Source organism: Rattus norvegicus, chromosome 20, assembly GCF_021556685.1.
Source record: "Rattus norvegicus strain SHRSP/BbbUtx chromosome 20, alternate assembly SHRSP_T2T, whole genome shotgun sequence".
In the NCBI taxonomy this organism is placed as follows: domain Eukaryota; kingdom Metazoa; phylum Chordata; class Mammalia; order Rodentia; family Muridae; genus Rattus; species Rattus norvegicus.
In genome coordinates this window covers 1,625,559-1,646,742 of record NC_141553.1, presented here as the reverse complement: position 1 = coordinate 1,646,742, position 21,184 = coordinate 1,625,559, and the positions used below count along the sequence as shown (strand labels likewise).

Here is a 21,184-nt window from a genome sequence, read left to right as displayed (position 1 = left end):
GAAGACAGTGACAGTGTACTCGTATAAATTGTGTGTGTGTGTGTGTGTGTGTGTGTGTGTGTGTGTGTGTGTGCACGCGCGTTTTAGGTTTCTCTTAAGATTTTCAGAGGTTTTTTTCATTTTTGTTTTCTTGTTTGGTGGCGGTGTGTTTTGGTTCTTTGCTTTTTTAGACAAGATGTCACTATGTAGCCTGGCCTCAAACCTGAGCTCTTACACCTCATAAGCTAAGTAAATGTCCTGTCAGTCACCTCAGGCTTTCTCTTTAGAAGCATGTTGACTTGCCTGGATGAGCAGTGCAGTGTATGACATTCATGCTCCGTTTCTCCTGTACTCACTTGTATCATTTCTAGATGGGGCATTTAAGTGGTTTGTTCTGCATCTGTGTGATTTAGTGAGGAACAAAGGTTTGTTCAGTACTTCTCATGCTCCTGTAGCTTTCCATGGTCATCTGGTTTCTACAGTTTCTCCAAGATTTCCAAGCGTAAGAACAGCTAAGAATTCTGGAGGTTAGTGATTTATGCCATTATGTTTTTTTCCCCCATTTGTTTTGTAATTTTAAACAGCATCCTTCTCTGTAACCCAAGTGTGCTGCAATCCTCTCTCCTAAATTCTGAGATTACAGGTATTCTGCTTATAAGTGCGTTGATTGGGGGCTGGGGCTGGGGAGGGGAATAAAGGTGCAGATTTGCAGATCGCACAGGGATAGGGTCTGCCTTTTAAGGACACACTTCCTACACGGTGTGGTTTCTCTACACTCATTAATACTTACTCTAGTAGTCAGCCTGGTATTTGGATAGCGCTTGTGTTCAGATTTTTGTTTGCTTGTGATACAGGGGGTAGAACCCAGGGCCAAACATTCTACACTGAGTGTGTAGCCAGCTGCATTCGGAGTCTGGATGTCAGTCCTCCTGTGCTTCTCTCCTGGTCTGAGTACTATCAACACTAGAGCCTCTGAGGCTACAGCAATGTGCTTAGGGGTTGGTACTTAGCGTTTTCTATGGTTATGAGATGAAACACCATGGCCAAGAAGCAAGTCAGGAAGGAAAGGGTTCATTTAGCTCACATTTCGTATCACTCACTGCTCATCATTGAAGGAAGTCAGGACAGGAATCAAACAGAGCAGGGACCTGGGGGGCGGTAACGGATGCAGAGGCCATGGAGGGGTGCTGCTTCCTGGTTTGCTCCTCCTGGCTTGCTCAGCCTGTTTTCTTATAGAACCCAGGAGCACCAGCCTACAGGTGGTACTACCCACAATGAGCTGGGCTCTCCCCCCATCAATCACTAATTAGGAAAATGCCTTACAGGCTTGCCTAGAACCTGACCTTATGGAGGTATTTTCTTAATTGAGGCTCCCACCTCTCAGATGACTCTAGCTGGTGCCAAGCTGACATAAAACTATCCAGCACAGATACAAAGACCAGAGACTTGAAGTTCTTGCTCACCCTCGTGGTCAGAGGACAACTTGGGGTAAGTCAGATTTTTGCCTTGCTCCATGCAAGTTCTGGGATTCAGACTCAGGTGGTCAGGCCTGATGGAGAATGCGTTTAACCATTGGTTTTTGTTCGCTGTTGTTTGTTTGATTAAACATGGAGGGGAAAAAAAACCCGCAAGCATTGAAAACCATATCGAGGGGTTGGGGATTTAGCTCAGTGGTAGAGCACTTGCCTAGCGAGCACAAGGCCCTGGGTTCGGTCCCCAGCTCCAAAAAAAAAAAAAAAAGAAAAAAGAAAAAAGAAAAGAAAACCATATCGAGGGTGATTACCAGAATCCTGCTAAAAGACAATGTCTGCAAGAAATCATCGTGGTCCGTGGACTGGTTTTGTTCTACTAACATGAATCTGGGCACAAGTGGCTTCTACTTAAATCTGTCTCCTCTTTTTTCCTTCTCTTCCCTTCCTCCTTTTTTCTCTCCACTCTCTGGCCTGCTCTCTTTCCTTCTGGACAAAATATCTATTTTGCTTACAGTTTTGGATGTTTTTACTCACTCGTGTCAGGGAGGGTGTCCTATGGGAAAACAGAGCAGCTCGTCAAAACTGATGTGCAGGAAATAGTGGAGCAGTAACAGGAAGCGGCCTAGACAAGATGTAGTCTCCAGATACGTATTACCAGTGGCCTATTTCCTCCAACCAGGCCCTAGCTTCCACGACTCTATCTCCCATTGGATCAGTCTATTCAAACTTTAAATCCATAAATGAATTAAACTGTTCACTAGGTTGGAAACTCTATGGCTAGAGATACCTTCACACACACACACACACACACACACACACACACACACACACACAGAGAGAGAGAGAGAGAGAGAGAGAGAGAGAGAGAGAGAGAGAGGGAGAGAGAGGTGCTTTACCAATCTCTAAAGCTCATTGAATTGATTGTTGAGACAGGGTCTCATAGTCTAAGCTAGCCTGGGACTGACTGTGTAGCCCAGGATGATCCTTTGCTTAAAGTTTGGTGTTTTCTTGTCTCAGCCTTTTAAGTGCTGTGATTAAGAATTATGTCTGATAGGGCTGGAGAGATGGCTCAGCGGTTAAGAGCACCCGACTACTCTTCCAGAGGTCCTGAGTTCAATTCCCAGCAACCACATGGTGGCTCATAACCATCTGTAAGGAGATCCAATGCCCTCTTCTGGTGTATCTGAAGACAGCTACAGTGTACTTATATATAATAAATGAATAAATCTTTAAAAAAAAAAGAATTATGTGTGACTATATCTGGCTCCCTATCCAGATTTCTCTATAGCGTGAACCTAAACTCTGGCAGGGAATCAATGACACATATCTAATGGCTTCCTGGTTAAGATAATAGTCTTATGTAGCCCAGGCTAGCCTTGAACTCACTATGTGGCTGAGGATAACTTTCCCCCTCTCATCTATCTTTCAAGTGCTAGGGTGATAGGCATGTGCCACCACACATGAGAGACGCTCTCTTTAGTAGTGGATACAATGTTCTGTGTTCTCTAAATCGAGTTGTCTCTGGAAAACGTGGTGTAGAGGTGCTACAACCGGAGAGATGGCAAACCTAGTGCTCTGCAGAGTGTAGCTAACTGAAGATTTACAGACAGAAGCATTGCTTAGACATCAGCAAAGCAGGGGACTCCTGCTGCTCCGAGGCGGGAAGAAGGATGTCCAGCTAGACATAAGCAGTGGGCTAGCATGGACCTGGGCCTTCTCAAAGGTTCTTAGCCCATCAAACATCAGCTGGGAAAAGCCTAGGTGCCAGTAGTGTGGCCAGCATGAAGTGCTGAACCCTTGGAAGGGCTTTCTTTTTCCTATAGTGTTAGAATGAGTGCCAGGGCTACCTGCTGGGCAAAATGGTGTTTACAACCCAGTGGCTTCAGTCATATCAGCTAGATCCCTATTCCTACATCAAGAACTAAGGACCAGAAGCCAGGCACAGCAGTATACGTGCAATCGCAGAATCGAGGGGGTTTTGAATTCAAGGGCAGCATAGGCTCCACAGTGAGTTCCTAGGAAGACCTGTCTCTAAGTAAGTATATTTTACACACACACACACACACACACACACACACACACACATTATTTAAAGTTTAAGATCAACGTAAGTACGGTTGCGCAGTTTTGTAAATGAGGTAATTTTAAGCTAGGGCAAGAAACTGTTCATTATTGACAGGAAAGCGTGTTCTTTTGACCTCACTGTCCGCCTGTTTCATGTAAATTTCTTCAACCTCGTACCTTCTGTACTTACCTGTCACTCTCCCCACCTACTCTTGTGCTTTGACTGCCTGAGCCCCACAGACATGGGCTAGGTGTTATCACTTCAATTGAACTTATTAAAAGCAAAAAAAAAAAAAGATTACGGAGACTGAAGTGATTTTGGTACGTGAAACGCTAATGAGACTTGACCCTGGCGTGATACCTATGTGGTGTCTGTATCTTGGTTTTGTTTTGTTTTGTTTTGTTTTAATCATTATTTTTATTCTCATGTGCCTGTGGGAGTGTTTCCCACATATGGGAAGTTGCCAAAAGAAGAGTGTGAGGTCCCCTGGCTACAAGTCCTTGTGAACTGTCTGTCTGTACTAGGTCGCCTGGAATATTCCTTAACTACTGAGCCATCTTGTAACTACAGTCTTTTAAGTCTAATGCGCTTTCTTGGTTTTTACTTTACCTAAGCTGTTGTCCATGGCTCATTTTACTTGTCTGCGAAGTGTTTTCCTTTGGTCTCACTGGTCTCACCTTATTGTGTGTGTGTGTGTGTGTGTGTGTGTGTGTGTGTGTGTGTGTGTGTGTGTGGGCCCTTGCGCTCGTGTGTGTGTTTCATTTGTTTTTTATTGTGTAGCCCAGGCTGGCCTGGAACTCATTTTCACCTACCTAGTACAGAGAATTAGAGAAATTGAGATACACGGCCCTCCTATTCTCCACCCCTGCTCCCATCCCCCAACCCCATCCCCCACCCCAGGAGTAGATGGAATCAGGGAAATGGAATTTCCTAGCGCAGCTGAGACCAGTGAAGACCGACTGTAGGCGGGACGAGAAGGCGTGGCATGCGGGCATTGGGCTTCTTCAGATCTAAATTTCTGACCTTGGCAGACAGCCACTCGAGGTGTGTTACCTGCGGATGGAGCAGAGCGGAAGCGGAGGGACTAAGTAGCGGATTCCTGACTTCGGGCTCGGGCCCCTTCCTGGGTTCACGCCGCTGCCTTCTGGTCTGGGCTGGAACGCGCCCAACCCTTTGTGGGGCTGTGGTCTGAGGCAACGGCTCAGAAGACGAGCACCGGGGACGGCGGGGCTGCCGAGCCCCGAGTAGGGCTGTCGAACGCGGTGAGAACGTGCGGGGACCCGGGTGGAGCCCCGCGATGGAGCCATGAAGGCCGATACCTGGGCTGGGAGAAGCCGCCTGGCCCTCGGTGGAAAAGCTCACGTGGCTGAAATCCCAGGGGATTCGGGGCTGGGACCCGGGCAGACCCAGCAAAGCCTAGGGCATGCGGGCATTTCTCCTCAGATTGTGTGCCTGAGAGCGGTGGGGCCTCAGATTTAGAGAGAGGAATAGACAGGGTCTCTCGTTGCAAGTCTGCCTGGTCTTCCTGTCTTAGCTTCCTTTGTGTTACTGGAGCTGACTCGGATTTGTGAAACCATGAGTGGGTTTTAGCTGGAGGAGTGCACTCAGGGTTGAAAGATGTCTGCACAGACCTTCCAGAAATTTACCCAACAGAAGGGTGAGGCCAGGCCTGGCCTATCTCCCATGCCAGCGGGGTGGGAGTTGGGAGGGACAGGACCTGACCTGCCAATCAACAGCCAAGTCTTATTCGGTCTTCTTGCATTCTTAGGGCTTCCTGGACCAGAAAAGAACAATCAGGTAAATGAGTAAGGAGGTGGGAGGAGGTGCGCAACACCTGTCATTCCCCTTAAGCAGCCTATTATCTCTATCAAAGACCATCCTTTGTGAATGTGCGGCTGTTGCTGTTTTTGATGATGATGATTTACCTAGCCCAGGCCGTCCTGGAGATCCTGTCTCAGCCTTCCTGAGGTTTGAGTAGCAGGCTGGGTTACCACACATCTTCTTGTTATTGTGAAGACTTGATGATAAGAGCGTCTTTGCTGAGAATGGTTAAGGACAGGTCTTGGAAAACACTAGCATGCAACGGTTTGGACAGGCCCTGGAAGACACTGTTTGGAATGTGGTTTTTTTCAACGGGAGAGTAAGGAAAGGTGAGACAGAAGGAAGGACTAAAACCAACCTCAGATCCTAGAATGCAGCTTTTCTGGTAACCTTTTGGGGGGGTCAGAGTTAGTAATTCCCCGAATGCCTTGTTCCTCGCTGGTACTTTCACTTAGCGGAAGAATTGGGAGGGAAAGAAAGGGCAACAGGTCTCTGTGCCTTCTATAGAGGAGAAAGAGAAATAAAAATTTCCGAGTGAACAAGGAACTTAAATGCTGGCGGGTGGTTATCGCCGTGTTGTATGAGAGATACAGGATTCATGTTGCCAAGACTTAAGATGATCCAAAGTGACGGGAAAGCCTTGCCTATTCATTCAGACAACTTGTATTTTGGGGTTTGCTTTAACTTGTCCCTAGGCTAGTACTATGTGGTACATAGGGATAGATAGATAGATACTCTGTTGCTCTTCTATGCTAGGTAGTAGCCACAAGCTGCACTTTCCAGACAGCCGCAGATCAGGAAAGGAAACAACATACTCTACAGTGTATTTTGTTACTAAGCTGTGAGGCGGGTTGCTTGCATTTCTGACCTAATGATGTTTTCAGCTTGCGAGGTCATCAGAGACTAGCTCCGTTGTAAATATGGTGTCTATATATTAAACATTGAAGTGATAGAGCTTGGGGTAGGCCTAAGGCTCAGCGGTAGAGCACTTGCTTAGCAGGCACAAGCTTCTAGGTTTGAGCCCCAGGATACCCCACACACACACACACACACACACACACACACACACATTCAAATCACAGAATGTGTGTTTTGACTTCTGGTCCCTTACTGTGAAATCAAGCCAGAGAGGTTGAAGAGACAGACTCTCAAAGTGGTATGTGACGACACATTCAGGTATGTGCTTTTCAGTGCTACTGAGTCTAGAATTAAACATCACTCTGCCGTGTGGACCACACGTCCTGGAATGGATGACTTAATGCTTACACTTCAAGTTTGTGAAAATGGAACCAATTTACCTCACTTGGCACCTCCAAAAAGGCTCCATCACAGGGCAGGAAGCTAGCGACTGGGTGTTACGGAAGAACTTGTTCCTTTGCTCTCTACTTTTGCTGACATTATATATTTTTCCTCAAACCTTAGATTTCTAGAAGTGGGCACCAACAAATAGTGGCTAGAAGCAGTCTGGAGTAGAAGTCAAACACCTAGGACCAGCCTGGCATTCCCAAACAATGGCAGCTAAGAAACAGGTAACCAGAGCCCTGAACTCCGTGGCCTGGGCTTTGAGGGAACTAAAGCTTTTGATTGTGAAAGGAGAATTTGTTTGGACCGTTGAATGGTCAAGGAAGACAATCTCTTTTAGAGTAGATACTTTGGTTACAGGAAGCACTGTCAGATTCTGGGGCCCTTGTAGGAACCCTACAGTCGCCTAGCTCTTGAGAAATAGCTTTAGGATCCAGACCAGAAGGTTCTAAAAGTAGAAAGGGACCCCACTAAAGACATGTTGCTTCATAGAAACCCCAAAGGAAGGCTGGGGTGGAAGGGACTGGGGAGACGACTCGGCTTGTTGTAAAGTACTTGTTGCACAAAGTTGAAGACTCAATGGGGGAATCTTCAGTCCCCACGTTAAAACAAACAAACGGAAGAAAGAAAGGTCAGCAGGATAATCCCAGAGGCTTCCTAGCTAGACACTCTTGTCGAGTTGGTGAGCTCCGGATTCAGTGAGAGATTTCTCAAAAAGTGTAGATAGAAGAAAATAGAGGAAGGCGCACACGTGTATAACTCGGAGAGACTACTAGTGAAATCCAACAGCAGAAGGGAGATGGCCGGGTAAAGAAGTGGTAGGCCCTAGACCCTCTTGACGTCTTTTACCTGCCTGTGGATCAGGCCAAAAAATAGAAAAAAGGAACTGCAAGATCTTCTCTTATCTCCCATACCACCTTGGAATCCTTCATGGGTTTTGTCAAAATAGCAACACTTTTCTTTCTCACAGTTTAGAGGGTTTCTTTTTCTGTACCATCCTTTGCTTTCCGTATGTCACAGCTCCTGACTCCGTGCCTTTCCCCCATAACCTTTCATGGTATTATTTTTCTCTTGGGCTTGAATTCTCTAAATCTTAAGAAATGTTAGTATTTTATAGTCCAAGTGAGAAACTTACACACCAGCATACACATACGGCCAAACAATAGTCCTTTATTTAAGCTGGTGACCAGGAGCAGCCTAGTGCCTTGGGAAAGCTCTTGGCAGGGAAGCTCAGGGGTACCGTGTTTATAAAAGCAAAACCACATCCTTAGGGATCGGCTAAGGGGATCTGTAATATGTGTTTTGCTACACACTCGGCAGGGTTTTTTGGTTATGCATTTGGGCTATGGTCAGGACCTGAATGCATTGCCAAGGCAGATGTGATAGATAGTTCAGAGGCTTAGGGACTTGAAAACTCCCTGAGCAGACACTTCAAGTCTCTGTATTTACAGTCTAAGTCTGCCAAGGCGTTAAGGACAACAGTCAGATATGAGGACGTGGCAGTGTCTTTCACCCAGGAAGAATGGGAATATCTGACTTCTACACAGAAGACCCTTTACCAAAAAGTGATGTCAGAAACCTTCAAGAACCTGACATTTGTGGGTAAGAGACTGTGACTCCCTCAGCATTCTCCCTGTCCTATAGCCTTAGAAAATATGGCTGGTGTTTTCTGCTCAGATAGACCAAAGTCAGCCTGAAAGATCTGGGTCACAAAGTTCAGGGGTAAAAGTAAAAGAAATAAAAACTCAGGTGACAAGCTAGGCTTTGAAATGGAGGTAGAAGGCCAGGTTAGGGTGATTCTCAGCTACATAGTAACTTTAAAGCCAGCCTGGACATGGGTTCAGAGAGGTGGCTTAGTGGTTGAGAGAGTAACTTGTTCTTGCACAGGACCCAAGTTTAGTTTCTAGCTCCACATGGTGGCTCACAGACAGGCATAGCTCTAATTCCAAGGGTCCCACACACACCTTCTTCTGACTTCCATGGGCACCAGACATGAATGTGGTTCACAGTGTACATCAAATATACAAGCAGGCAAAACACTTAAGAGGTTCTTCCGGAGAGAAGTGGAGAAACAAGTTTGACAATGTGACCTGGAGAAGGATAGGCTTGTTCCTGAGATAAGAGCTAAGGAATTGAGAGGAATGTTAATTTAGGTTGACCATTCTTCCCAGCTCGGACAGTCCTGGTGTGTTGCTTCTTACTCCAATTAGGTTATTAACAATTACAAGCATCATTTTCCACTCCCAATTTTCGTGATGCAATAGTCTTCCCTTGGGCGAGAGACGTAGCTCACTGGTAGAGCACTTGTATGCATGGTTTGCTTGCCCAGGTGAGTTCTCTGTTATCTGGAAGTACTTTGTTAAGGTGGTTCCAACCACACTGAAGCCTATGTATCTGGGTTTGGTTTTTACAGAGCTGGGGATTGAACCCCAGGCTTTGCGTATACTAGGCAAGGGCTCTGCTACTGAGTTATGTCCTCAGCTCCTGAGTTCCGTTTTCTATAGTAGGTAGACACAGTAATAAACTAAAACACTAGAAAGATGGGATAATTATAATCTATATTAAAAAGTTATGTGAATGTGGTCTTCCAGTAGGGAATTCTCCCTCTAATGTTTTGTACTTTTACATCCCTGTAATCAGGGGTGAGGGGCGGGTGACTGCTTCATTATCTGTGGGGTATCCGTGAGAATATGCATAATATTGAGAGTGAGAAGATGGATTCCAAAGATGTAAGTTGGTATTTAGATATTTGAGATTATAGAAGATGCCTATGAAATTCTACTAGCTGCTGCTGCTGCTGCTGCTACTACTGCATTTTAAAGGTTGGGAAAAGGGAAAGTGGTTTGTACTGAACCAAACCTTGTGCTGGCGTTCTCATAGTGAACTGTGTGTTTTCCCTCTTCCGTCACAGAAAGCAAGAAGAAACCTCAAGAACCTAACCCAAATCTGAAAGATAAGGATGATGATAAGTCCTCCACTTGCACAGGGGTATTCAAAGGTGGACCATTCTTTTTCTGTCTCACCTGTGGCAAATGTTTCAAAAAGAACACCTTCCTCTTTAATCACCAGTTTCCTGTGAGGTCCCGGAGGCTGGCGGTCACAAAGCCGCAAAGCCGCAAAGCCCTCGGTCATAAGCCCCAGCATCGCGGAGACAGGCCTTTCTTTTGCAATCTCTGTGGCAAGACTTATCGTGATGCTTCTGGACTGAGCCGTCACCGACGTGCTCACGTAGGTTATAGGCCCCGTTCCTGCCCTGAGTGTGGAAAGTGCTTCCGGGATCAGTCTGAGGTCAACCGCCACCTGAAGGTACACCAAAACAAGAAACCAGTGGCTGGCAGCCACGTGAAAGTACACCAAAACAAGCCAGTGGCTAGCAACCAGAAGCAGAAGGGTAGGGTTCCACCTACAACACGTGAATCCCCAGCGCCAGCCCTCAGGCATCTGAAAGTGATCCAGGGACCAGTGGCCAGGGCTAAGGCACGGAGCAGCAGAGCTTCATCCCTGGAGGTCAGATCCACCTCAGTTACAGTGGCCCGCCCAAGAGAAAAGGTCTATTGTCCCTATTGCCGGATCACTTTTACCATGAGAACCTGTCTCTTGAACCACCTCAAGATCCACTTCCGGCGTCAACCCAACCAGCACTTCTGTTGCAAAGAGTCCCACTCGTCCAACACACTCAGGATGCAAAAGATCTACAATTGCCCCGTCTGCGACAGCTCCTTTAGGGGGAAGGAGAGCCTGCTGAATCACTTGTGCTCCCGAAGACCAATCAGGCTCAGTAAATGCTGGGAAATCCTGGGTCATCTGCTTGGCTATCTTCGTGAACCCTTGGGAAATATTTTTAAAGTAAGGGAATCCAGGAAGAGAAGACGGAAACGCATAAGCAGTGATAGTTCTGAAACAGAAGGCCCGTCTGGGAGTGATGAGGTGATGGAGGTTGACACCGACTCTGACCTCTCCTGAGTTTTTGAACCCTGAGACCCCTGTGGCAGAAGGAAAAACCTAATTCTTGGCTTCACACATGCCCGTGCACGACCCCCTCTCCCCACCTCACAGCATAAATACAATTTTTAAAACTAAAAGAAGTGAGGGTGGGGTCTAACTGAGGTCTTGTATTTGGTTTTTCCTGAAGATCGACCTCTGGCATCAGGAGGCTTGAGCAAGGAGAAGAGTGGATGATGAAGGAAAGAGACAAGGAAAGAAAGAGAAGTGTGCACAAAGAAACTTGTATTATTATTAATTAGCACCTAGCTTGTTTGTGTCTGATACACCACCAAGTAGTAATTGTTGAAAAAACGAAGAAGAAAAAAAAAAAACAAAAAAACCAAACAGTGGGTACTCAAATAAGATAGGAGAAAAATGAGAGAACAGACCCAGTTCTCGACCCTTGCTTCTCAAGGTCCTCCCACCAGGCTGCCAAAGCAAGATGGTGTTGCTCTGATCCAGTCAGTATTCTTTTGACTTTTTTTTTTAATCTCCAGGTTTTGGTTCAGGCTCCCATATTCATACCCTGGCTCATTTAGCTTTCCCTCATGTTGTGGGTTCTTCTGTCCCTCACCCCCTTACTCTCCCCACTGATATTCTTCCCAGTCAAGACTGTGGCTCTGGAAGAAATATCCACCATTTGCAGAGCTGATGTTCTGTAGATCGTAATGTTGAAGCGCTGGGTGTCCTGGTTGGCAGAATCACTCCTGTATTACTCTGGTACATAGGTGTCTCCTGATAGACTCCCTGGCCTTAGTCATGGGGTGTTTTCTAGAGGCAGACTAAGACAGGAGTCAAAAAAGATTTAGAGGAAGGAGCTGAGGAAAGAAAGACAGTTGTGGGAGGAAAATCAAGTTCTACTCAGGATCCCGAGTGTTTCTGTAGATGTAGATTGGAATGTGTCCATAACAGAGAGGCCAGTGAGAGACATCCCCAAGGACCTGCCAGGCTTTCCTTCGCTCCAGGAAGACGCACCATCACTCAAAAGGGGTTTCCTAGAAAGAAAGACAAGTGACTTAAAAAATCTGCCAGTGGGTTCTTGAAGTCATCGAACCTAGGAGGTAGAAAGCTCACGGGGGTCATGTTATCGAAGGGAGGTGAGGTTCAGTCAGGCTAACTATTAGGGAGAATGTCAAAGGAGGCTACAGAAATGGGATTCTGGCTGTGGGGCATTAAAGGCTATCAAGTCAACAGGTAAGAGTGGAGTGGCTCAGCAGCTTCTCTGGCGCTGAAAGTGGTGTCTCTTAACAGTTAATTCCCTTCCCTTTTCCATCACAGAAGGAATCATTCCAGCCCTCCCTGGGATTATGGTCCCCCAGTGACCATGTTCCTCTGCTGGATTTTTGATCAGTTTAGAAGGAAAAAAACACTTGGGTTCGGTGGTATTTGCTTATGACCTTAGCACTTTGGAGCGGAGAAGAGGATTGCCATAGTTTCCAGACCAGTCTGGTTTACATAGTGAGTTCTAGGGCTGCGTAATGAGATGTCTCAAGAATGGAGAGGGGCGTTAGGGAGAACTTACTTAGCTCTTCAAGAAACTGTCCTGTAAACAAAGAGAAATGAGTCGATGGGTGACCAGTGGGAGCCTCCCCCCCACCTCCTCAGACAACCCTTCTTTTCCATTAAGGGGCCTGTGCATCTCAGTAAGTGGTCCTCAGTTTTCCTGAGGATTCTGATGGTGAGAGTAGAGAGAGCAAAAAGATTCTCAGCCCTGGGATCTAGAACCTTGGTTCCACTCTTTTCCCGTTCTGGTCTGCCTGAGCTCCCCCCCCCCCCCGCCCCCCAGTGGTCCTGTTTGCTGTCCAGACATTGCACCTGCCAGTCTTCGGTGCAGCCAGTTGTAGCAGATGATCAAAGCAACCAGGGGTCCAAGAACAGGGACAATAACAAACAGTGTTATCTTCCAGCAGGGCACTCTCAGGAAGTGAGGATCTGAATGGTAAAGCAGAACAGAGTGTTTCCCTCTATGCCACAGCCGCTCATGCCACACCCACTTGAAGCCTCCAAAGCCAGGACAAGCTGTAGAGTCCATGAATGTAGATGAGGTACATTGTGCGCCTTGCTTTTACTTCCTTTAGCTTCTGATTGAATTTAGCTGTATCTTTTTAACCGATTTATCGTAGAAGACAATGGGTGGTGTGACCCTTTCATGCTTTGTTGATCTTCAGCCACACGCTGTCCCTCCCTCGCCCCCACTTCTAGCATTTGTGTGTGTGCGCGTGTTTTTTGAAGAGGGGTTCTTGCTTGTACAATCCCTGGCTGGCCTTGAACTTGAGAAGTCCTCCTGCCTCCGCCTTCCAGGTGCTGGGATTACAAGTTGTCAACCCTGCTTTCACTAATGTTTCCTTTTTATTAAAGATTTATTTATTATTTATATGAGTGCGCTGGCTGCATTTGTCTTCAGACACACTACTGAGTTCAAGTCTCGAAGGGAAGAGAAAAATAGCAAAAATGAAAAGTCAAAAACTGGTATTAGCCCCTTCCTGGGGGCTGGGAAGGCAGCTCGGTTTGTAGGGTTATATTCTTGTAGCTTGCACAGAGCTCTGCGTTCCATTCCTAGCACAGCATGTACGGCTCACACCTATAACCCCCGAATATAGGAGGTACAGGCAGGGGGATCAAAATTCAAGACAGTCTTTGGCTTCATAGCAAGTTTGAGTCCAGCCTGAAATACATGAGACAGACACTTCAAAACAAAATGGGATGGGATGGGATCCGGGAGATGGCGTAGTTGATAAAGGCACTTGCTGTTAAACTTGAGTTTGATCCCCAGACCCACACGAGGGAAGGAGAGAATCAACTCCTCCTTACTGTCCCTCTGACCTCTGTGAGCACTTTCTGTCACCCACCTCCACACACGGGTAATAAAATGTGTTCAAAGACTACATGTGTGACATCCGTACACTAAAGTGCTACGGTGGAGCCTACTGAGTGTGCCAAGTACCAGGAGAGCTGAACAGGATTACATATGACTGCAGAAAGAAAGGCTGTTTGTGTTTAGGAAGGTTGATCAGAGCACAGATTTCCCGTTCTCTGCCTAATGTTGCTTTTTAGCTGTATGGAATCCATTCCACAAGCATTTGGGTATTGCTGGTGGTGGCCTTAGGAGCTCTGCAATCTGAAGTGAATAAAAGGCAAAGTTGATTCCTGGGGAATTCATATTCTAGTTGGGGCATGCATGGTTGAATGTGCACATTATCAGCACTTGGGAGTTGAAGGCAGGAGGATCAGAGCCCAAGGCTATCATGACACACACAGCATAGCCATATGAAACCCTGATTCAAAAAAAGTTAACCAGTGAGGCTTTACTTTCTCCTCAGAGAAACCTTCCCTGATGAATCGTGTGCTTGGACTCTACTCCTGAAGACCAATTCTGCCCTATAAGTATAGCAGATGACTTTTTAAACGTAATTTTCTGGATATGGTGGCACATGTCTTTAATCCCAAAACTGGGGAAGCAGAGGCAGGTGGAGCTCTGTGCGTTCAAGGCCAGCCTATCGTTCATGGCGAATTCCAGGTTAGCCAGGGCTACGTTGCAAGACCATATCTCAAAAAAAAAAATTATTTTTTCTTACATATGTACGCCTTGTGCGTACAGCTGTCTGCTGCGGGGTCAGGAGAAAAAAACTTATGTCTTCTAGGGGAGCAACAGGTGCTCTTAACCACTGAGCCATGTCTTTAGGCCCAGTGACGGTGTCTTATTGAAGTATATTTCATTTTCCCATCGGGAAAACAATTTTATGTGCAAAGGATTTCTTTAACCACTTTTTTATAATTTGAAAGATTTTATATATATATATATATAAAATAATATATAGATAGATATAGATAGTTATGTATATAATAAGTTTACAATTTGTAAAATTCAACGCAGGGCCTGACATTGGAATATGGTACATAAATGTTTGCTACATTCCTGTAGATCTTGAATTCAAAGAAAAGAGATATAGGGGAGCCTTACAAAAAGCCACTGTTCCTAGTCTCCACCCCCCACCCCACTCCCGCATCCCCCAGGCCACTAGTGAAATCCCACAGTGACTTGGGAAGGTTGGGATATGTCTGAACTTACCAAAAGTCCGATGGAGATTCTCTGAAAGGACAAATAAGAATAGGTTCAGTAAGGAGCTGAGAGGGAGGGAGTTCCTTCCCTGGACCTATCTAAATCCCCCAAGGCTGGTTCTAGCCCTGACAAAAAAGTAAACCGAACTCAGGTCAAACAACTTCTAAATTTGAGCCACCTGTAGTTTTAAATATTAAAGTTCCCAACTGGAGAGAGCACGGAGCTTTTGGGGAGAGGCAGAAATGGTCTGAAGAGAAGGACATTTTGGTTAAGCTAAAAGATAAGATGAGTCGGGGAGGGAGGGCGCCTGGAACTCACCGACTTCTGCACGGAGTTTTCCTAAAATAGAAAAGGGCAGGTTTTTTAGTTCTTGATCTGACAAAATGAGGACCCTTCTACACCCAGCACCATTGACCTTTGTGTGGGGGATTTGTTTGATGGCCTGGGAGTGTCTTAGGAGAGTAGGAAGAACTCTAGATTTAAAACCAAGAATTCAGCCTCTGTCTGTGGGTGTTGTCTGAATGAAATAATGGAAGACCACAAGAGCCTGGAACTGAGCACCTTAACGACCACCTATAGTTCCAGTTCCATGGTCTCTGACACTCTCCCGGCTTCTTACAGCACCTATAAACACATGGGCACACATAGACAAGCATGCACAAAAATAAATTCGAAAGTTTAAAAAATCGTAAGATTTAATTTTTAATTGTGTGTCTGGATGTAGGTATATGCACATGACTGCAGGTGCCTGAGGAAGCCAGAAATGTTGGATCCCATGGAGCTAGATGGCTATTACATCATGGTTACAGATGGCTGTACGCTCCCTGATGTGGGTTCAGGGTCCTCTAGAAGAGGAACAATTGCTCTTAACCATGGAGCTATCTCTCCAGCCCTTCCTTAGGGTTTATTTATTTCAAATGCGTAGTATTTTACATCTGACTGTCTACTCGCCCAGTTTCATGAGGCTGCTAAAGACTAGAAGGGCAGAGTTCTACTGCCTGTAACATGTCATCTGAGCAGGTCACCGAACCACCCCTCGATACAATTTCTTCCTCAGCAACGAGGCTGTCAGTCTTACTTCACAAGTAGGTGCAAGGTAGATTGTTCAGCAGAACCTGTTATGTACTTCAGATCTGAGAAGACTTAAGGATTAACTGTCCCTAGGAGTCAGGAAAGGATCCTGACAGACCCATACCTCTCAGTCTGTGCTGCAGGAAGAGGAATACAAGGCCTACAGAGACCTGCAGGAGCAGCATAGGCACAAGGGCAATGAGAGCCAGCACGCCAGGGTTGATCCAGTAGAAGGGATCTGAAAGGCAGAAGGAACACATCACGCAGACCGATTCCTCAACACCCTGTACAGAGCCTGTGCTACAGGAGGTTGGGTTGAATAAAGGAACCAACATCAAGATTTTAAAAATACTGACACACCCAGGCCTGGTGCCGCATACCCCCTAATCCCAGCATTCTGGAGTCTAAGGCAGGAGGATTGCTGCAACTCACAGGCCAGCCTGCAAGACCTGTCTCAATAAAATTGGGGGGTGAGGGGTAGGAGGTAACATAGAATGGAAATGCTGGTAAAGTATGTTTGTTTCTAAAAGAGATAATGTGGCCATTGTTTTTTGTTTGTTTCGTTTTAAACAGGGCAAATCTGTCCTTGAACTCTTTGTCCTCCAGCCTCTACGTCCCAAATGCTGGGTATTTAGGCCTGGGCTACAACTCCCCAAATTTTATTCAATGTTTTGAAAGGAACTCCAACCACTCTCTCTGTCTCTGTCTCTCCGTCTCTGTCTCTGTCTCTCTGTGTCTGTGTGTGTGTGTGTATGTGTGTGTGTGTCAGGCAAGCAAACCGGGAGCTGACAAGAGGAATTTGGAATGTGGAAACCAACTTGAAGGAAAACACTGCATTCTCCCCCAAGGCACAGTTTATAATGCCTGTTCTGCCACATTATCCCCCACCCCCACCTTTCTTACTTGCAATTTGTTGAGTCTCAATGAGTGTGCTGGAGTTGGCAGATGAGCTGGGAATTTGTTCATCAGGAAGAGAGAAAAATCTGTATGCTAAAGTTCTGACCCTCCACATTTTTTTTGTGTGTGTGAGTAAAATTTCCCCAACCAAAAAAAAAAAAAAAAAAAAAAACCAGCTGTCTGAAGAACATTCTGTGGCACACAGCTATTTTCATGTCCCTGCAAGCTGTCTCTAGAAATAGCGCTTTGTTACTGGGCATACAATGCATCTTCTGGTCTCAGCCTGGCAACAGTCACCCCCACCTCAGATAACAGAGATGATGGATTGTCTGATGCTCACACTGCAGGTGCTGGGGAGGAAGGGAAAGGGTCAGAGGCCCGGCGCTCACAACACTTTTGTTCTTCAGTTACATCGCGGTTAACTTTCAACGCTCCCTGTCTGTTTTCTTATCCATGCTTTAACCACTCTGAGGCAGGACACATAATAAGGAGTAACTCCAAAAGTCGGCCACCGCACAACACCGCACAAAGCACACTGAAAAATGAAGTTAGAAAAACAAAGCAGAGGGCTGGGGAGATGGCTCAGCGGTTAAGAGCACTGACTGCTCTTCCAGAGGCCCCGAGTTCAATTCCCAGCTACCACCTGGTGGCTCACAACCATCTGTAATGAGATCTGATGTGTCTGAAGACAGCTACGGTGTACTTATATATAATTAATAAATAAATAAATATCTTAAAAACCAAAGCAGTGTCCTGAAGCTACGGGTCTCCTCCACCACTGTGTATGTGTGCTTAATTTTTATTTAGGTCTATATTTGGGGGTTGGGTATTGGTCTTTGGAGGCCAGAAAAGGTGTCAGATCCCCCAGAGCTGGGGTTATGTGGGTACTGGAACCAAACTCTGAACCTCTCTCTGCAAGAGCAGCAAAAGCTACTAAGCACTGAGCCATCTTCCCAGCCTCTTGGTTTGGTTTGGTTTGGTTTGGTTTGGTTTGGTTTGGTTTGGTTTGGTTTGAGGCAGTTTCATATTGGAGGTTAGTGTCTGACTTCTCATCCGCTTGACTTCAACTTCTAAGAGCCGCGGTTACAGGCTTCAGGTTCTAAGATCAGTTTAGGCAGTGGTGGGAACTGAACCCATGGTTACTTCCATTCTACGTAAGAACTCTACCAACTGAATTAGCCCTGCCATATATTACACGCACGCGCACGCACACGCACACGCACACGCACGCGCACGCGCACGCACACGCACACGCACACGCACGCACACGCACACACGCACACGCACGCACACGCACGCGCACGCGCACGCACACGCACACGCACACGCACACGCACGCACTATATCCCTGCCATAGAATCCACACACGTATATGCATATATACATATTGAGTGTGCATATATATATATATGACTGTGTGTGTGTGTGTGTGTGTAATTATACACTCAAACACAGGTATATGTTTTTGTTCCCTATATTCTATGGCTTGCTTATGTTACTCAACAAGCTCTTGAGGGAAGCACCCAAGCTATCTGGTATGTTTCTAAAGCGATCATTTTAAGCTGAGCTGGTGACTCATGCTTTTAGTCCCAGCACTTAGGAGACCGAGGCTGGAGGATTGCCCAATATATATATATGTATATATATATATGTATGTATATATATATACACACATATATATATATATGTATGTATGTATATATTTATGTATGTATGTATCACATGCCTTTAATCTCAGCTCCCAGCACTTAGGAGGCAGAGACGGGAGAACCATTTTGAGTCTGAGACTAACCTGGTCTATAGGGTGAGTTCTAGGCCAGCCAGCGGCTACATGTTGAAAAGGCATCATTTCAAAACCAAACAGAAACAGAAACTGAAGTGCAGGAGCATTTGTCTACCTTAGATACCAAAAAGTCACGTTCTTAGCCGTGAGAACGGGCTTCGACTCTAGTTTTCTTTCCTGATTCAAATAACGAGATAACCAACAGCCACAGCATAAGAGCCCTGTTTACTGTTGCGTCTGTCCCCTTGGGATCGATCTCGGAAGTGAGGTCTTTGGGTAGAAAGACCTCAGCTGGGTGATTGGAGGATGAAGGGAGGTCAACTACCCCACAGTCCATACTGCGTATGGCTTCGGAGGACTCACCTTCTACTTTCAACTCCACGGCGGCTTCTTCTTGGTAGGAGTGGTCTCTGAAGAAGCATGTGTAGCCTCCTTCATCCGAGAACCTCACGTTCTGGATCCTGAGGGCAACCTTTCCCTCGCCGATAGACTCTTTCAGAAGCTCTGTGCGTCCCCGGTATTCAGGCGCTTGCTCTGCGTCTTGGTCCTTGCCATTTCGGTACAGATGAACCACTCTTGAAAAGGGAGAACGGTACCACCCCACCTCCATGCCCGTGGCATTCTTCCCAGGAGATATACGGCACGGCAGTTCTGCTTCATCCCCAACTAAAGCCCGGATGGGATGCCCTGGCCCTATCACTCTGAACTGTCCTGTCCAAGACACCAAAGGGGAGGGAAAAAAAAAAAGCGAGAATCAGATATGACAAATTCATCCATCATAGGAAAGCCGCTCCAAAAAGAGTGAGGGGAAGGAAACATGATTTTTTTCATTTTTATTCTATTTATTTTTGAGACACTACGTAGCCTTGGCTAGCCTGGAACTCACAGGGATCTGCCTGCCCTTGCCTCTCAGAGCTGTATACCACCATATCCAGTGATTTGTTTTATTTTAAAGTGTGTGTGTGTATATGTGTGTGTGTGTGTCTGTGTGTGTGTCTGTGTGTGTGTGGGGGGGGGTGACTGTATGCCACCTTTGCGTGACTACTCTTAGAATCTGTAAAAAGCTGTTAGGTCCCCTGGAGCTGGGGTTACAGGTAGCTTCGAGCTACCCCATAGAGGATGGTGCTGGGAACCTTACCTTGGATCCCCTGCAAGAGCAGCAAGCGTACTTAACTGTTGAATCAACTCTTCAGTTTTTAAGACACGGCGCTCATGGCTCAAGCAGGCCTTAAACTTCCACGTAGCTGAGAACGACTTGAATTCTTGGTCCTTTTCCTTCCATCCCACAAATGCTACAATTACAAGGGCTCACCTCCATGCCAGGTTTAGGAATTTTAAACGGAATTCACGAGCCTCGGTAGGGCTTTTTTTTTTTTTTTCTTTAACTTTAAACAAATACGAAATTTGCAGTCTCTACTTAAAGATATGTTCTGAATGTCTAGGACAGAAGGCTCTAACATGAAACCCTCTGGACAGTGACTTCCACTTGTCTATCAGCTACGTTCATCTCTGACCCTTCAGCTCAGATGCTTGCCTCCTCCTTGTCATGTGGCTTCTAAATGCTTCCCAGCCCTCTCTCCTCACATCTCATTCTCCACTGAGGAAGTCACACACTCTGGGGATAGCTGCCTCCCCAGATAGTAACAGGTTGTTGTGAGCCACCCCGTGGATATGGGTACTGGTAACCAAAAAACCAGTCTCCTGTACGAGAAGGAATACTCTTTACCACAGAGCCATCTCTCTAACCCCTATTTATTAAGTCTCTTTTCATTTTGTATCTTCAACCTCATCCCAGCTCTGAAACCTTCTCTGAACATCTCCCTAGTGAGATTAGGCTACTGGCAAGCAAGCTGGGTTCTTCCTTGTACCAGGGTGTCCACAGAAGGTGCCTGGGCCAGGGCTCTGTCAATCACATGGCTCCCTGAGGTAGAACTCTGTCTAGTGTTTATTTCTTCTCCTCGTTGGAGAACAGCCTCCTGGATAAAAACGTATCACTGCCTTATTCTGCAGAGCAAGTTCTCAAACATAACACGGTGCTATAACTCAATGTGTTTCTATTTTTTTAATATTTGCGTTGTTTCATGTTAGCATCCAGTCTTAGAGGCAAGCATGTTTGCCCACTGAGCCATCTCACCAACCCTCAACAAACGTTTACTGAGATTTACTACAAACAGACATGGCCTTAATGTGCAAAGTCCAAAACACTCTCACTTAACTCTGACAGTAACTCCAAGAAGTTAGTGCTATAGATAGAGCTTAGAACTCAGCTTGCACCAGGCCCTGAGTTTGGTTCCCATCACCATTTGAATGAGGAAAGGTTTGGATTTTATTCTCCAAGAAGTCAGGAAGGTCTCTAAGGAGAGAAGCCGTGCCAGCAGACCCAAGTGTAGACAGGAAGTTCGTGTAGCCATTTGAGGATAATAGAGGAGGTTAGCCAAGGGTACTCCCTTTCTGCTCTTGGGTTTCTGCAGGGCTGGAGCATGCTTACCTGCGTAGCTGCGTGACAACTGGAGGAGGAGGAGCAGGGACAGGAGGCAGCTGGGCAGAGAAAGGCTCCACACACCGGCCATCTTTATGGTTACTGGGGACAGGGTCCCTGACAGCAGGATCAGGCCAAGCTAAGGCCCTCTGGCTGCATGTCCCTTACCCCAAGAAGCCTGAAGGGAGAATCTGGGAGGGCACTACTGCCCAAGCCCAACCTCCATGTAAGCATTACCACAGCTGTGCCCTGAGGAATGGCCCCACGTCAC

The 21,184-nt window shown here is 46.3% G+C and overlaps 2 protein-coding genes and 2 long non-coding RNA genes across 8 annotated transcripts in view; 2 read left to right on the top strand and 2 right to left on the bottom strand.

The window, feature by feature from the left end:
• LOC147998429 (uncharacterized) overlaps positions 1 to 2,689 on the top strand; it is a 9,625-nt gene extending 6,936 nt beyond the window's left edge. The window contains exons 3-5 of the long non-coding RNA XR_015645108.1: positions 351 to 506; positions 1,349 to 1,467; positions 2,506 to 2,689. This is a non-coding gene — a long non-coding RNA (uncharacterized LOC147998429). The remainder of the gene's footprint in view (positions 1 to 350; positions 507 to 1,348; positions 1,468 to 2,505) is intronic.
• The window catches only part of LOC147998428 (uncharacterized), a 6,491-nt gene extending 1,630 nt beyond the window's left edge, over positions 1 to 4,861 (bottom strand). Inside the window, exon 1 of the long non-coding RNA XR_015645107.1 lies at positions 4,570 to 4,861. This is a non-coding gene — a long non-coding RNA (uncharacterized LOC147998428). The remainder of the gene's footprint in view (positions 1 to 4,569) is intronic.
• On the top strand, positions 4,558 to 12,997 carry Zfp57 (zinc finger protein 57). 2 transcript variants are annotated; one of them, XM_087597600.1, is made up of 6 exons: positions 4,558 to 4,778; positions 5,285 to 5,313; positions 5,446 to 5,666; positions 6,760 to 6,866; positions 8,091 to 8,241; positions 9,551 to 12,997. In XM_087597600.1, exons 4-6 carry the CDS (start codon positions 6,849 to 6,851, stop codon positions 10,600 to 10,602), a joined length of 1,221 nt encoding a protein of 406 aa, XP_087453726.1. In that variant the 5' UTR covers positions 4,558 to 4,778; positions 5,285 to 5,313; positions 5,446 to 5,666; positions 6,760 to 6,848; the 3' UTR covers positions 10,603 to 12,997.
• On the bottom strand, positions 10,847 to 21,184 carry Mog (myelin oligodendrocyte glycoprotein). Of its 4 annotated transcripts, none has more exons than XM_087596832.1 (8): positions 19,573 to 19,992; positions 18,798 to 19,145; positions 15,879 to 15,992; positions 15,002 to 15,022; positions 14,693 to 14,713; positions 12,439 to 12,555; positions 12,146 to 12,166; positions 10,847 to 11,618 (listed from the first exon to the last, which is right to left on the bottom strand). In XM_087596832.1, the coding sequence occupies exons 2-8, from the start codon at positions 19,042 to 19,044 to the stop codon at positions 11,605 to 11,607; spliced, it is 555 nt and encodes a 184-aa protein (XP_087452958.1). In that variant the 5' UTR covers positions 19,045 to 19,145; positions 19,573 to 19,992; the 3' UTR covers positions 10,847 to 11,604.

Bases quoted from the DNA above. Each gene is read 5' to 3' on its own strand.
- Zfp57 (XM_087597600.1), top strand. The intron at 8,242-9,550 runs GTAAGAGACTGT...CTTCCGTCACAG, and splicing joins CAAGAACCTGACATTTGTGG to AAAGCAAGAAGAAACCTCAA.
- Mog (XM_087596830.1), bottom strand. From the start codon at position 21,004: ATGGCCGGTGTGTGGAGCCTTTCTCTGCCCAGCTGCCTCCTGTCCCTG. The intron at 19,146-20,922 runs GTAAGCATGCTC...TGTCTTGGACAG, and splicing joins GTTGTCACGCAGCTACGCAG to GACAGTTCAGAGTGATAGGG. The intron at 15,023-15,878 runs GTATGGGTCTGT...TTTCTATTTTAG, and splicing joins CCTGCAGCACAGACTGAGAG to GAAAACTCCGTGCAGAAGTC.